The sequence below is a fragment of the Echinops telfairi genome, unplaced genomic scaffold (genome assembly GCF_000313985.2).
Source record: "Echinops telfairi isolate 266 unplaced genomic scaffold, ASM31398v2 ScPeMD7_23;HRSCAF=83, whole genome shotgun sequence".
In the NCBI taxonomy this organism is placed as follows: domain Eukaryota; kingdom Metazoa; phylum Chordata; class Mammalia; order Afrosoricida; family Tenrecidae; genus Echinops; species Echinops telfairi.
In genome coordinates, this window is record NW_022103920.1 from 53423164 (window position 1) to 53440200 (window position 17037).

Sequence of the window (17037 nt, forward strand, 5' to 3'; positions counted from 1 at the left end):
TGTACAGTATGAGCCAATCAGTGGCAGTAATGACAGAGCATGCACTGTTAACGCAAAAACCGCGATAGAGTGAAGCTGCGGAAGTCGAAGTGTGAAGTGGCGAGGGTTCACTGTATACTCTTTGCCTTCTGAATTTTATTAATAAACTGTCTTAGAAGAAGCATAGCCAGAATGCTCCTTAGAAGCAAGGATGGAGAGGCGTCATGTATCAGAGGGAACCAGTTTCTAGGGAGGATGTTGTACTGGGAAAATTTAAGAAAGACCTTCAGTAAGATGGATTAGCCTAGCCCAGTGTCTTTAAAAATGGAATCAACATTACAGTTGTGAGGTTGGCACAGAGCCAGGTAACATTTCCTCTATTTTGCATTAGGGTTGCTATGAATCTGAGCTAACGTGACATCACATAGTAATAACTGATCATATAACTAACTCAAATACAGGAAGACAAAAGTCAAGAGCATATACCTAAGCTGACAGGGTGACAAAAATATCTTCGTCTTGTATATAGAGAAGATTGCTTGGCACAGAGAGATGTGAGATTAATTTGTTGATTGAAAAAAGATGCTTTTAAATGTGAAAACCAGCACAGAACTGTTTGTTAATCTGTACCATGAATGACACTTTGTTCTGCACACAGCTCCTTGAGTCGAACCAACTCAGTGGCACGTAACATGACTTGAGTTCAGTCATTTTTAAAATGGTGAAGCAGCCGGTTACGCTGCTGTCTTGTATTTTAAGATCCCTGTTTCAGTGGAGTGGGGGGACTGGCGAAGTTATCTGGAATAAGATTTATACCTCAGTGGTTGGGATATAAAACAGGACAGCTTTACTATAATCTAAATTTCTGTATGAATTTTAAATATTTTCATTGTTAAGCTCATTTGATAAGGTAATTTTCACTAATATAGTCTAAAGAAATGTTTGTAGATGTTGTAATACAGCGTAAGAAAATTTCTGATATTGGCAGCGACATAAATGTCCAATATTGGAAATTTTAAAATAATGTCATCTTTTTAATGCGATGTACATATGAAATGATAGATGACTCAAATACCTACTTTGATGTCCTTCATAGAGTGACTTTCTGTGAATAACCTGTAAAAAGCAGGGTATAAAATTATCGACGTGTGGATAACAGTTGTATGAGCCCCTAATAAAATGTGAAAAAAGAAAAAAGAAAAAAAAGATAATGAAAACAAAATAAATAAATAATTAAAAAAAAAAACTCTTTAAAAAAAAAATTATCGACGTGTAGATATAGTATATCTAAGCATTTGTGCCCTCACATTAAAGGAATGGTTTTAGAAGCTTATTTTTAGAAGGGCTATTAAAAGAATATCAGTTTGTTTCTAGTTGATACATCACAAAGACCTTAGGATAGATGTGGTCCGGATAACAACTAGCATTGAATTTTTTCTGTTAAGCTAACTGTTTAATGCTGTTGCTTTTTTCAGAGTGCTGCAGAGGTAGGAAGGAGCATGGGGAAGAAGCAATCTGGATAGCATGAAAGTGATGCTGGTGCTTAAGGGAAGGCGACTTGATTCTGTGGGAAGGGCTGTAGCTGATCCATACGTTGTCCAGGTTAGTCCACCTGTGTTGTAATGGCCTCACCCACTTCAGGAATGTGCACATTTCAGTCATAACGAAGTCATTTCCATTTATCTTTTTTTCACTTGGAACTGGCATCCATTACTACTATAACATGAGTGATTTTTAAAGCAGTAATATGGCCAGGAGGGTGGGGTGGAAAGGGGGAGCCGATTACAGGGATCTACATGTAACCTGCTCCCTGGGGAATGGTCATCAGAAAAGTGGATGAAGGGAGACATTGGACAGTGTGAATATATGACAAAATAATAATAATTTATAAATTATCAAGGGTTCATGTGGCAGGGGGGAGTGGGGTGGGAGGGGAAAAATGAGCTGATACCAAGGACTCAAGTAGAAAGCAAATGTTTTGAGACTGATGATGGCAACACATGTACAAATGTGCTTGACACAATGGATGGATGTATGGATTGTGATGGGAGTTGTACGAGTCCCCAATAAAATGATTTTTTTTTAAAGCAGTAATATTTTTAATAATCTAATGAATCACCAGATCTGGGCCTTTATAGAGGTCTAAATACAGGCATGTACACATGTAAATAATTATAACAATAGGGAAATAGATCTATGTAGTACATATATTTATATGTTAAGTATTAAGGTAGCAGACGGGGATTGGGCTTCTACTCAAGTACTCCCACAACTCAAGAACACTTCATTCTGATAACCGAGCATCCTTTGATGCTCAGCTTCCTGACACGATCGATGAAGATAAAATGGGTGCATAAGCAAATGTGGTGAAGAAAGTGGATGATGCCCAACTATCAAAAGATATGGCCTCTAGGGTCTTAAAGGCTTGAAGATAAACAAGCAGCCATCTAGCTGAGAAGCAACAAAATCCACATGGAAGAAGCACAGCAGCCTGTGTGATCCTGAGGTGTAGGTGGGATCAGGTATCAGGCATCAAAGACCCAGAACAAAAAAAACATAGATGTGAATTGTGTGTGTGTGTGGGGGGGGGGGAGGTAGAGTGGAAACCCAAAGCTCATCTGTCAACATTTGGACATCCCCTTGTAGAAGGGTCACAAGGAAGAGACAAGCCAGTCAGGGTGCAGTGTAGCACTGATGAAACATAAAACTTTCCTCTAGTTCTACCTTACAAATCTGGCTAGACCAGACTGTGTGCACTGGTACAGATAAGAACTCGCAACACAGGGAATACGGGACAGATTAAACTCTTCAGGACCAATAATGAGAGTAGCGATCGGGGGGTGGGGGGTGGGGGGGCCTGATCACAATGATCGGCATAAACACCCACCCCCATGGGGATGATCAATAGAAGTGTGGTTGAAGGGAGACCACGGTCATTGTAAGACATGAAAAAATAATTTATAAATTATCAAGGGTTCATGGGGTAAGGCAGGGGGAAATGAGCTGATACCAAGGACTCAAGTAGAAAGAAAATGTTTTCTAAACAATGGCAACATATGTACAAATGTGCTTGACACAATGAATGTATGTATGGATTGTGATAAGAGCTGTAAAAACCCCAGTGAAATGGTTTAAAATAAATAATAATAAATCACCAGATCTTTGCCAAGGAAAAATACATTTGCCTAGTTAGTAAATATGAGTGAATTACTATCTAATAGTTATCTGTAAAAGCTTTATGGAAAAATGATTCTTACATCCAGATAGAAGTTTTGATGATAACTTCTGCTAAAATTTCAAAAACCACACATATGTACTGCAGTTTTGCCAGTAAAAAGTAACCGTACTGGGTTGAGAGTTTTTCTAGGTATGACAAATTAGAACTTCTTTCATTGGATGTGGTAGAACAACCTTTTTAAGAAGCTAATGCTATATATTTACAAATATTCATACTGGTCACAGTATTGTAAATTATTTCTTTTATTTCTGAATAATGGGTATAAATTTTAGAATACGAACAGTCATTGTGAATTTTCATAAAGAACATTATAGATAGACAACTAGTAGTTTGTGTTTGGGTTTCGGGGAGGGAAGACTGGTTTGTGTTTATATCTAGAAATAACTTAATACAAATGTGGAATCTTTGTACAGATTTGAGTATGAGCACAGTTGAAGAGGATTCTGACACAGTAACAGTAGAAACTGTGAACTCTGTGACTTTGACTCAGGACACCGAAGGGAATCTCATTCTTCATTGCCCTCAGAATGGTAGGTGAAGTTGTTAAAATAATACTTAGGAGTGTGTAGATTCCAAAGTTCCATGTTACATTTGATTCTTATTATCCAGATAGGCAATTGAGGCTTGTAGAATACAAAGAAAGTTTATGATTTTCAGTCAGTGTCTTAACATTAATTTTGTGGTTTCTAAAAATATTTTTAAATTTGCCATAAAAATTAGCCATTGTCAATCTTATTTGATAAATAAAATGTGTTGAGCCTCCAATGATGATGATGGAAAATTTTCTTAAGTATATGTATTCTTTTATGAAATACTTATTTTTGTGCTTTAATAGTTATCTATAATACTTTTGAAACTATTTAAATAGGCCTGCCAATATAAATAGAAAACTTATTTTGTATATTCGAGAATTTTACACAACTATATTAATAGGCTTTAATATGATCACTTGTAATGAATTAGGATTCAACAGTTTGTTCATTTTTGAAAAGGAGAGGTTTTCCTAATTTTATTTTGTTAAGAGCGTATATAGTAAAACATAGTTTTAAACTTGCAATTCAGTGATACTGATCACATTCTTGCAGCTGTACAACCATTTGCACCCTCTCTCATTAATGAACTCATCACTCCATAAAGTCTCTCTAGTCTTTCAAGTGTGGTAAATTTGATCCCACAGACTGGTGTTCAAGTAGCATAATGCTTGGGCAGGCAGGGTAACTTTAAGATGACTTCGGGGTATATTTTTGAGTGAAGAAGAAATTTTAATATCATTCCAGGTAACTGAGTATACTTCTTTGATACAACACACAAACTTGCAGTTTGTGGTCATTTTATTACTTCTCTACCTATTTCTTCTTTATTCATTTTACTCTTTTAAGTTCATCCATTTAACCTACGTTCTCTTTTCTGCTCATTTCAGCCTATATAATCTGGGTTATTTCATTCAAACTGGTGTGTTCTTAACTACCTATTGGTATGTTAAAATGACTCAAAGTCTATAAAGATACCAAGAATTTCATCTTGGTTACACAATCGGTGTCTCCAGAAGCAGCAGCCGAGAAATCAAATTATATGTCGCATTGGGCAAATCTGCAGTAAAAGACCTTAAAAAGCAGAGATTTTTAGGTTGAGGATAAAAATTTCAGTGGCCTAAGTTAGTGTTTTCATTTGCCTAATAGTCATGAAAAAGCTGGACAATGATTAAGGAAGACTAAAAAAAGAATTCATGCCTCAATTTGAATTGCTGTATTGCAAAAGAACATAGAATATACAAGTCTGTCTTGGAAGATGTATAGCCAGAAGACTGTCTGCTGTACTTTGTTCATGCTGTCAGAGGGACCAGTCAATCCCTAGAGAAGAACATTGCTGTGGCAACGGTTCTGACCTCCTCTGGCTTCCCAGTAGGCACACTGTTCTTCTTTACCTCTTCTGACACCAACCATTCCTCCCACAGTGCTCTGATACCATTCCCTCCTTCAGATTTGCACTGTACTATTTACAATATTGGATTGTGCTTCTTCCCTGTGCACTTAGTTGATGCCTCATTTAGATAGTACTTGCTTTAAGACCCCAGATGCTATTCTCATCCCTTCTTGTAAAAGTTAACTCAGAGCCCATCTGTAGACAATTGGACATCCCCTCACAGAAGGGTCACAAAGCAGAAACAAGCCAGTCAGGGTGCAGTATAGCACTGATGAAACATACAACCCTCCTCTAGTTCTTTAATGCTGCTTCCCCCTGTTATCATGACCCCAATTCTACCTCACAAATCTGGCTAGATCAGAGCATGTACACTGGTATAGTTAAGAACTCTCAACACAAGTAATCCAGGGCAGATTAAACCCCTCAGCACCAATAATGAGAATAGAGATCCCAGGAGGGTAAAGGGAAGGTACGGGGAACTGATCACATAGATCTACATATAACCCCGTCCCAGGGGACAAACAACAGAAAAGTGGTTGAAGGGAGACAGCGGTCAGTGTAAGACATGAAAAAAATAATTTATAAGTTATCAAGGGTTCCTGAGGGAGGGAGGGAGGGAAGGATAAATGAGCTGATATCAAGGGCTCAAGTAGAAAAAATTTGTTTTGAAAATGATGGCAACATATGTACAAATGTGCTTGACACCATATGTATGGATTGTGAGAAGAGCTATAAGAACCCTCAATAAAATGATTTTTTTTTAAGTTAACCATTTATGAACTGCTGATGGTTTTTTCCCATTAGTTTTAGCATAATTCATGTTGCTTTGATAGGGACTTGTTTCAAACTGATGTCTTGGCCTTTGTAGTGCCTCAGGCTGGATCCTGTTCAGACATGTTCTTTTAACCAATCCCCCAAACAACCAAACTCAATGCCATTGAGTCGTTGACAACTCATAGTAACTCTATAGGACCAGGGTAGAATTGCCTTTGTGCAAGAGTGAAAAGCTCCATCTTTCTCCTACAAAGTAGATGGTGGTTTTGAACTGCCATTGTTTGCGTTTATTGTGGTGCCTGAAAAGAAATCTGTGCGTAGTTTTTTTTCCTTTCCAATAGCACAGCTTGTTTACACATAGGGCCCCTGTGACTCAGGACAGACTTGACAGCACCTACCAACTGTCCATATAATAACGAAGCAGATTGCTAGGTCTTATCTCTGTGGACTCAGTGATACCAGTTCATACCAGTGACCTTTCAACAACCTGCTTTCACACCTCATTGTCACTGCACATTTTACTACTAACAGGAAAAATTGTTGTCCCCTAGTTTCTGTTTCTCTTTTTAGTATCTAGAAAAATTTCTCTCACCCTCCAGTTTACATATTAAATTCCTCTGTTCTATGTTCCTTTAACAGCCTCTTCTATCCACTTTTCCAGCACTATTCTAAAATTGTTCATTTAGCCATCTCTGCTATAGTTTGTGCTCCTTGAAAGTCTGCGTTTTCCTAGTTTGTACTCAAACATTGTCAATGGATCTGCACACTTTAAAAAATGATCAACCTGCCTTTATCAGTGAAGTATATGGAAAACCAGGTAGTTTACAATACAAAGTGTGATGTCTCAAAGGTGGCATATAGACGTAGTCACTGCTTTAGACATAAAGAAGGTATTGCCCCTTGAATCCTTGTGACACTAATGGGGCTAGTTAATGGAGCAAAAAGGTAAGCAAATTATTCCAGTCATTACCGGTTGGAGATTTAATTTTTCCTCGTTGGTTAAAATTTTTGTTTGCTGTTTTGTTTTCATTAGAAGCTGATGAAATAGACTCGGAAGATAGTACTGAACCTTCACATAAAAGACTTTGTTTGTCCTCTGAGGATGATCAGAGTATTGATGATTCAACTCCTTGTATATCAGTTGTTGCACTTCCACGTAAGTCTCGATGACTTAAGAATATAGAAGGTTGTTTTTAAATCAATACAAACTTGTGAAAAATTCATTTCGATAGAAGTTGGCATTTCTAGGAAGCTTAGACCAGTTATTTTTCTCTTCATAACTTCAAAACATACCGTGCTAATTTAATCATCACAGTAATTCTACAGGGGAGTGTTTCTAAAACCTTGTAAAAATTTTTACCTCCCAGTGAGCCATTTTCAGACTATTTTTTCTATCATATCCCCCCAACCCAGCACCCCCAGTGTAATTTTAATACCACAAATAATAACTCTGGCAATTTCTTGGCGTGGCCCTGTCCATTGGAAAGGTCACGGTGATCAGTACTTTCTTGGTAGGCCACATATACTTCATTTACATAGTAGCTATAGTCACTTTTGCATACTATTAATTATTGACTGTTCATCAGGGAAATGTTAATCAACCTGGACAAAAGTCATGAACTTTCTAGGGTAAGAAACTAGGGCCTAGGTAACTTTTCAGGGATGGGGTGGGGGGGATCTCAAGCTGTTTTTCCAAAGAATGATGTCCAAAAGGCATGTAAAAGAACTCATTTCCCCACAATAGTAGGTGTCTCAATGTATTTAAAATGACTGAGGTGTCCAGTTATTAGAAGTTCTTAAACTTGCTTCTTCGGCATTCTTTTCTGTCTTATTAATGTCAAGTCCATCCTTCCTGTAGCTCGCATAAAAAGTTTAAAAGTAAAATTAGCAACAGTTGCTCTCTGATTTGTCCTCGGAGCCTGTTGCCTAAACCATGAAAATATTTACAGGATTTGAGCTATAGAAATACAAATGACCTTCACTTGCCTTCACCCTAGTCCAGTGACTTTTGTCTGGATTACTTCATTAGTCTTCTAATTAATCTTACTGTAATACTTACCTCTTCAATCTTCCTCTTAGCCATCACAGTGATACTGGTTTTTAAAAAAACAAGTGTACTTAAAATCTACTGGTGGCCTCCCACCTCTGACTAAAAGCAAAAGTATTTACAACGACCTATGAGGCCAATGCACAGTCTCAGTGGTCTTGTTCCACATGCTTTAGCTATATTGGCCTTCTTGCCATTTCAATGAACATGCCATGCATGTCACCCTCATTTCTGAGCCTTTGCAACTTGGCTTTTTCTCGAAATGCATTTTTTCAGGATGTGGATTACTGGCTTCCTTCCTCATTGTGTGCTAGGGCTTGACCACTTTTTGTGGCCTAGGATCTAATTTCAGGAGCCCTGGTGGAGTAGTGATTACACATTGGGCTGTGAGCCACAGAATTAGCAATTGGAAACCACCAGCCAGCTGCTCCGAGAGAGAAAGATGGGGCTTTCTGCTCCCATAAACAGTTAACAGTCTTGGCCACTCACAATGGTAGTTCTGCCCGGTCCTAAAAGGGTTGCTGTGAATCGGCATCGGCTTAGTGGCAATGAGTTTGTTTTTTCTAAAATTTCAAATAGCCTCACATACTCTCAGTACATTCACTTTCCTGCATTTACTTCTTCTCCTTGGTACTTTTCACCATATAGCGTATCTTGTTCACTTTTATTTTCCCCACTAGAAAGAATGTAAGATCCGTGAAGCAGGCTGTCCCTGTTCTACTCTCCCCCTCCCATTGCATCCGCCCCCCCTCCCCCACCCCACCCCCGCCAAAGACATATCCTCAGTTCCCAAAGCATGGACTAGTATGTAGTATTTGCACAATTAATAAATGAATATATGTATATGTGGTGATGTGTTGACAAGGAGTAACTTTTTTTCCTTAGATATTTTTAGATTAATTAGAATCCACCATTATTCTGGAGATGAATTGTTTCCCTTTTTTCTGAAGTTTCAGAAAATGATCAGAGCTTTGAGTTGACCATGACTGCGACCACAGAGGTGGCAGATGATGAGATTACTGAAGGAACTGTGACACAGATCCAGGTATTCTTTCCATTGGGCACAGGAGGGTTATCTTTTATACATATACATAAGTCAGATGATAGTCATAGGGCATGTTTTATCTGACAAAGGACCAAATATAAAATTACGGTGACACTACTTACTCATGTTGCCAGTACCTACATAAGTGTATCAGAAGTGTAATGCTTGTCTTAAAAAACAAATGCTGCGATACTGGGAAGCTAGAGGGAGGGTGGGTTGGAAAGGGGGAACCGATTACAAGGATCTACATGTGGCCTCCTTCCTGGGAAACGGGCAGCAGAGGGGTGGGTGAGCGGAGACATCGGAAAGGGCAAGATATGACAAAATAATGGTTTGTGAATTATCAAGGGTTCATGAGGGAGGGGGGAGTGGGAAGGGAGGGGAAAAGGATGAGGACCTGATGCTGGGGGCTTAGTTGGAGAGGAAATGTTTTGAGAATGATGGGGGCAATGAATGTACAAATGTGCTTTACATAATTGATGTATGTATGGATCATGATAAGAGTTGTATTTGCCCCTAATAAAACTATTTTAAAATGCATGTATGTTCCTTCTCTGCATGTAGTGAATCTCGCTGGAGCTATTAGAAAACTTTATATTTTACCTTAACAGTAATACAAGATATTCATTAGAAGTTAAAGCTGCTTAAGTTTTACCCAGTAGTAGTCCTTAACACTGATTTAGAAAGGCTAACACACATTCTGTATTCTTTCAAGAGTGGAAACTAGTCATTTTAGGTAGGTTTTAATTACCACAATTGTACTTAACAGTAGTATTGGTTTCTCTTGTAGGCTATAGGACTAAATACAGTTTTATGATTTCTACTATGTCATTAATCTCACATAAATAGAAATTAAGTTTCTTTTGCAAAAATCAATTGGACCTTTTTTGCTCTACAGCTAAGTTACACATAAAATTTATTTTATTTGTAGATTTATCATTGATTATGCTTTTATTTTTTTAGTAGCTCACCTTTTTTCATTTCTTCATTTAATAAGATAATTTTTGAAGTAGAGAGATTGTATCATGTCATTATGATAAGGAGCTTAAAATAGTGTGTGGAAATTCTGTTTTCTACAAATTTTTTAAAATCGCCTTTGTGTTTATTTGTTTTAATGAAAGGTCACAATGACCATCTAGCTACAAGTTTATAGGAAACGTAAAAGGACTAGGGCCAGCTTAGGTACATGCACTGTGAACCTTTTGTTATAGGAAGCTTCAAAGTTATTCTTGAGTCTCAAGGTAATCAGAAGAGTGAGTCTTTGGGTCAGGCTGGAGAGTTTGTAGTCTCCCACTTGGATTTCATTGGGTGGTTTGGGCAGGAATTAATTTTCTTTTTTTTGGAATTAATTTTCTAAACCCCCTGAAACAGTAAAACATGCCTGTCCTTCAAAATAGCTCTTAGCAGTTTCGTTCTAGAGTGAAAGGCTTGTGTTACTGCTATTTTTCCATTTTCAGCACATTAAAAATAAATTCTGTGTGTGAGAGAGAGCGATTAAGATTTATTTGGTTTTCAACTTAATTAAAAGATTGATAAATTCCTATTATAAGACAAATTAAGGAGTTATTTTATTGCCAGAGAGTTAACGTGTTGTTATTATTTGGCCTCTTGTTTTAGTATCATCTTTTTTGTTTTGTTGTAGAACTTATTTTGGGGTGAAAACTTTGGCAGTTTTTCATTTGACAGTTTATATACACTTTTTTTTCCCCATGATATTCATACTTCCTCCCTGGATCCATTTCCATCTGTCCTTTCCTGCCCTTTTGGCCTTTGATTGTAAACGCTTGCTTAATCTCCTCTTGTAGCTCTCAAAAAAAAAAACACTGCACTGCTCTGCCTCATTAACAAAACAAAGACAACCTATTCCAAATAGAAATATAACCATAAGTATAGGAATTAGGATTTACAACATATTTTGGGGAAACAGTTCAATCTAAAATGTATTGAAGTCTCTATCTTTCTTTGATTGATTTCTAATAGCTCAGAATTCCCGTCTTTCAAGTTGATATCATAGGAATTCAAATAATTGAAGAATTGTGATCTTCAGAATATCACGAATCATAGGCAATCATCTAGTTTCTCTCAATTCTAAGTTTTTATAAAGGCTTTAAAGACACACAGAAACGTGGGATTATAAAGTATAGGCTTGTTGCAGTTATTTCTGGTGTTTTTGCCCCATGAATTTTCTAAAAGTAACAACCTAAAAACACCAAACTTGCTTGATACACTAACCATACATTTATCGCCAGATATGAAAATAAAGTAGATGACAATAAAGATAAGCTGTCTATTCTCATTGTGCTTTGACTGAGATGGGTTTGAAATTAGAATTACAATTTCAACTTATTCAAGAACTAACCCAATCTTTCTTAGGACTTACCTCCAACCAGTAATACAATGAGTTTATCCAATCTGAGACTGGACTTTGTTGAGTGGTTACTAAGCATATGCTGTTCTTTTATCCAGGTTTTTACCTAATAATAATAGCACTATTGCCGTGTCTTTCATACTTAAGCTCTCTGTAGGCTAAGACTAACTACATTAAAAGAAGCTTTGTTTCTTCAAAATTTGTTAAATGAGGTATGTTTGTAATTGAAAATATATATGCCTGGTGATGGTTGCACAAATGTGACTGTCCTGAAATCACTGAATTGTACACTTTAATGGGGTGACTTTTATGGCATGGGAGTTATGTAAAAGTAAGTAAAGTATTGCTACTATTTTATGTTTTTTAAAAAGTTTAAACATGTTTCTGCAATTATTGGGTGTCCCTTAGTAAAACACTTGTGTCTGACTCCATATTGTGCCTTCAAAAATTCTGTAACCACAGAAACAGACATTTTTGAGGTCAGGGCTAATTCCAGACAAAACTGAAGTGGACACATCTTCTGATTACTATTAATATAATAGCTGCTTAAGTTGGGATCTCACATGGTTTCGCAGTTTCAATATTGAGCAAACATCTTCGTCTCAGCAAACTTGCGGACAGTTGGGTGTCAAACATGTTGCATGAAGATCGGCTAGCTTAAAAAGCTAATCTTACCATTAGTCTTTTTAGCACTATCAAAAATAATGAAGATGATTTTATGGAATGATTAAGAACTAGGGATGAATCTTGGTTTTACCAATATTATCCAGAGAATAAGGCCCAGTCAGAACAGTGGCTTCCAAGGGGATTAGTTAGATCAGTTAAATAAATTCAAGGCAAAGAGGTTAATTCAGAAACTTATAGTGATTACTTTTATTCAGGGGATCTTAAATGAGAGGGGAATCATAATAGATGAAATTTTCTTAAAGGACACTTGGGCTTATTATGAAGTTTTAAGAAAATTGAAAGCTATAGCTACATTAGTGAGAAAAGGCCAGAAAAGTTATGACGAGATTTTTTCATCAATGTACTTGGCCCTTCGTCTGGGGTAGCAAGAACTGTTGTCTTAGCAAGAATTTTGTCAGGAAACTTTGTAGTCTATCTACCTTACATCTCTGATATTGTCCCTTCAGACTTCTTTTTCCTCCCCAAACTCAGAAAAACTCCAACAAGATTTAAGAACCGCAAGGATGCCAAAGCTATCTTTGGTACGTGGCATAAATGAAAGAACACAGAATTCCCTTGCAAATGGGTTAGAGAGGTGGAAACATGGCCTTTAAGAGTATTTTGATCTAGAGGGAAGATAACACATTTTTGGTTTTTTGTTTAATAAAAGTTTCTGGCTTTGTAGTGATTCTTTTTGACTTACTCTGGTATATTGATAAATATTGTTCTAAAGTAGAGTAATAATATGAGAGAACTTCCAAACGTTTGTGGAAAATGGAATTTAGAACATAATAGGATTTTCTACAAACATCATGAGGCTCCTTCATATAATAATAAGCATTTTTTGAGAAGAACTTTTTTTTAAAAGGCTAAAGATTGGCTTCAGAAGGCAAACTAAAATAGAAAAATCCAGTAAACATGATAATGTCTTCTGGTGTATCTTGATACTCCTTTATTTTAGTAGGGGATTGTATTATTAATATATAACTATATGAGGATTCTAGCAATCAAATGACTCAACCCTAGTACTTCCATGATCTTAGCTGGGACTGCTTGTGCACTCATTTTACATACACAAATTGTTTTAGCTGTCCTATAGTGATTTAAATACTTAGTAAAAGTTTTTAGCTAGTGTTATATATTATGTATCACAAATTAACTCCGTGCTCTGTACATAAGAGTTTTATAATATTTAGCATTGCAAATGAAAATTAATCAAGTTGAGTATTTCATTAAACGGGTTTTCTTGGTTTTGTTCTTGTTCAAGATTCTACAGAATGAGCAACTAGATGAAATATCTCCCTTGGGTAATGAAGAAGTTTCAGCAGTTAGCCAAGCATGGTTTACAACTAAAGAAGATAAAGATTCTCTGACTAACAAAGGTTGGCTATGCTGTGAATTTTAGAGTGGGGAATATATTCGCTCTGCACTCGTTGGTATAGTTAGGTTTCAATGACTAGGTTGTTCTTTGAAAATGAATAATAATTTATAAATTATCAAGGGTTCATGAGAGAGTGGGGAGCTGGGAAGGAGGGGGAAAATGAGCTGATACCACGGGCTCAAGTGGAAAGACAATGTTTTGAGAATGATGAGGGCAACAAATGTGCTTGACACATGGATGGATGTATGGATTGTGATAAAAGTTGTACGAGACCCCAATAAAATTATTAGTTTTTTAATGAGAAGAAAAGGAGCATTGTATAAAAATTGAAGATGTTACTTAATGGCCAAACCACTGAGTTGACCAAACCAGCCAAGTTGACACAAACCTTAAAAACAACCAACATTCTCCCCTAGCTCCTCCGCATTTGTTACTGGCATGCATAAGTCACTAGTGCTCTAAATAGATTATTTTACCATTCATAAATGCAAAATGTTGAGTAAAGTGATGGTTGATAAGGGAAATGGATAAGGGAGGTAGAAGGACCTGCCATTGAGATTCTGATTTCTACTCTCGTCCATGTGACTGAGGAGTTTTTGAACTTTTCTATATTGAACCAACATTTGTTTCTCAAAAACTGAGTATTTTTAACTTAAGTAAAATTTCCCTAGTTAATTTTTGCGTTAAAAGATGGTATCATTGCTTCTTATGGTAGCAGGCTCTTGGACACTTTTCAAGGGTTCACTATTTTAGTCTGTTTAGCAGTTTAGAGGTATATGGTACTCTCGTGCATATGGATTGCTGTAGAAGCAGCTCAAACAGTGAGGATGGTTTTTTCTGTCAAAGTAAGGAAACAAGTAAATTGATTCTTTCTACCAGTGTAGAGTATAATGCTCTTAAGAATAGATTATTCACTTGATGTCCGATATATTGTGTACCTTCATCCAGAATTTCAATTATTCATAAAACTTGTTACTCTTGGGAGAAAATTTTTAAGATCCTTATTAGAATTTTTGTACTGCTATCATAAGAGGACAAGTAATAGATTTTTAAAATATTTTAATTACCACATCGTTTGTAAGGTCAAGAGTATTTTTGCATTAAAACTGAGATGTGATAAGTTTACTGAGGGAACTTGAACATGAATAAGAAGTTACATTAGCTATACTTTATTCCTACAGATATGAATCACCTGGAAGAAATGAGTATTGGAGGAAGGAATAATAATTTGTGTAACACTACTTATCTTCTTTTAAAGGACATAAATGGAAGCAGGGGATGTGGTCCAAGGAAGAAATTGATATTTTGATGAGCAATATTGAACGCTACTTGAAGGTATCTTAATGGCATACTTTTGTGTTTCACGCTGTATTTTTGCACTGCTAATTGCAAACAGCAGCATATTGAATATAATTATTAGGAATATTTTCTTTCAATGGTTAATATATTGTGTTCTTAAAATCCTAAAGTAGTATTATTTTTAAATGAATTTTGCAACCTCAATTTAAAATAGCTTTATTGCTTTAGCTGTCACCCTATAGTTCAGACAAACTCTTAATAATAACCTTTTAGATTCTCTAATGGTGAGAGCCTTGGTCTTGTCTCTTTTCAGTCAGCCTATAAATTGGCGTTTAGATATATATTGTCTAAAGACTAAGTTTACATCCTTTTGGAATGTTTATGAAGTTATATTCTTCCTTCCCTTTAATTTTCATTTATTGAGTTCATGTTCAGATATATTGTCTATTGAAACCTCTTTATTAAATATGGAGATACGAGAGCTTCAAAGAGTACGTGGACTAATGGAGTTTTCCACAAACTTTTTGAACCCCCTTATGTGAGTTAACACAAAGAATGGTTACCTTTGGAAAGCCATGTGGGAAAGCTGAAAACAGGCCCCAAAATTCAGACTTTTGTACCATTTGAGTGATTCAGGTTCTGCTTCTGGTTGGAGAAGGAGGAAAAGTCGGGAGGATTAAGACAGAGAAGTCAAGAATAGGGTGGACATAGCCCTACACGGGACAACACTGGAGACACAGTGTGGAAATTGCACCCGATCTGATCCCACCACACCTAGGCAAAACACTAAGGGAGTGCAACAGAACAGCAAGAGAATGGAGTGGCGAGGTCCCCAGGGAATGCTGAAGGTGGACTTTGGGGCCAGGGCATGGTGCCCCAACCAACTAGACTGGAAAACACTCCTAAAGGCCAACAAACAATCCTTGAACTAGCTACAAGCTTTTCTTTCTTGTTGTGTTTTGTTTTGTTTGTCATTGTTTTGTTGTACATTGTTGCTTGGTTTTGCTCTGTCTTGTTTTTGTGCATGTTATTATCTCTGCAGGTCTGTCTAAATAAGATAGGCTGAATGGAAAATCTGGAGGAGAAAACGGGACCGACGACGGTTGGTGGGGGAGGGGGGGAGGTAGTGGTGTTAAACCCAGGGACAAGGGAGCAACAAGGGATCCAAATTGGTGGTGAGGAGGGTATGGGAGGCCTGGTAGGGCATGATCAAGGGTAATATAACCAAGAGGAATTGCCGAAACCCTGGTGGGGACAGCATGATAGTGGAACAGGAGGAAAGTCAAAGGAAATAGAGGAAAGAGCTGGGAGGCAAAAGGCATTTATAGAGGTCTAGACATGTACATATGCAAATATATTTATGAGGATGGGGAAATAGATATATGTGCATATATTTATAGCTTTAGTATTAAGGTAGCAGATGGACATTGGGCCTCCACTCAAGTACTCCCTCAATGCAAGAATACTTTCTTGGCATTCTATGATACTCACCTTCCCAGCACAATCGCTGAAGACAAAGCGGGTGAATAAGCAAATATGGTGAAGAAAGCTGATGGTGCCCAGCAATCAAAAGATATAGGCTCTAGGGTCTTAAATGCTTGAAGGTAAACAAGCGGCCGTCTAGCTCAGAAGCAGCAAAGCCCATATGGAAGAAGCACACCAGCCTGTGTGATCATGAGGTGCCTAAGGGATCAGTTATCAGGCATCAAAGAACAGAAAGTCATATCATTGTGTGCTCACCTCCATGATACGATCGCTGAAGACAAATGGGCGCATAAGCAAATGCGGCCAAGAAAACTGATGGTGCCTGGCTATCAAAAGATATAGCGTCCAGGGTCTGAAAAGCTTGAAGGTAAACAAGCGGCCATCTAGCTAAGAAGCAACAAAGCCCACATGGAAGAAGCACACAGCCTGTGCGATCACATGGTGTCGAAGGGATCAGGTATCAGGCATCATCAGAACAAAAAATGTTGCCATCGTGACTGAGGGGGATAGTGCAGAGTGGAGACCCAAAGCACATTTGTAGTCCACTGGACATCCCCTTACAGAAGGGTTTCGGGTAGGAGACGAGCCAGACAGAGTGCGATGTAGCAATGATGAAAAATACAACTATCCTCTAGTTCCTAAATGCTTCCTCTGCCCCTAACTATCATGATCCGAATTCTACCTCGCAAGTCTGGCTAGACCAGAGGGTGTACGCTGGTATAGATAGGAACTGGAAACAGGGAATCCAGGGCGGAAGATCCCTTTAGGACTAGTGGTGTGAGTGGTGATACTGGGAGGGTAGAGGGAGAGTGGTTGGAAACGGGGAACCGAT

General features: G+C 37.4%; 1 protein-coding gene across 2 annotated transcripts in view; it reads left to right on the plus strand.

Annotated features, from left to right (window-relative positions):
• The window catches only part of DMTF1 (cyclin D binding myb like transcription factor 1), a 71503-nt gene that overhangs the window by 11020 nt on the left and 43446 nt on the right, over positions 1-17037 (plus strand). For both annotated transcript variants that reach the window (XM_004702636.2, XM_045288976.1), the window contains exons 2-7: positions 1455-1581; positions 3631-3747; positions 6948-7070; positions 8912-9006; positions 13308-13422; positions 14680-14756. In XM_004702636.2, coding sequence (XP_004702693.1) covers positions 3639-3747; positions 6948-7070; positions 8912-9006; positions 13308-13422; positions 14680-14756 — 519 coding nt within the window. In that variant the 5' untranslated portion in view covers positions 1455-1581; positions 3631-3638. The remainder of the gene's footprint in view (positions 1-1454; positions 1582-3630; positions 3748-6947; positions 7071-8911; positions 9007-13307; positions 13423-14679; positions 14757-17037) is intronic.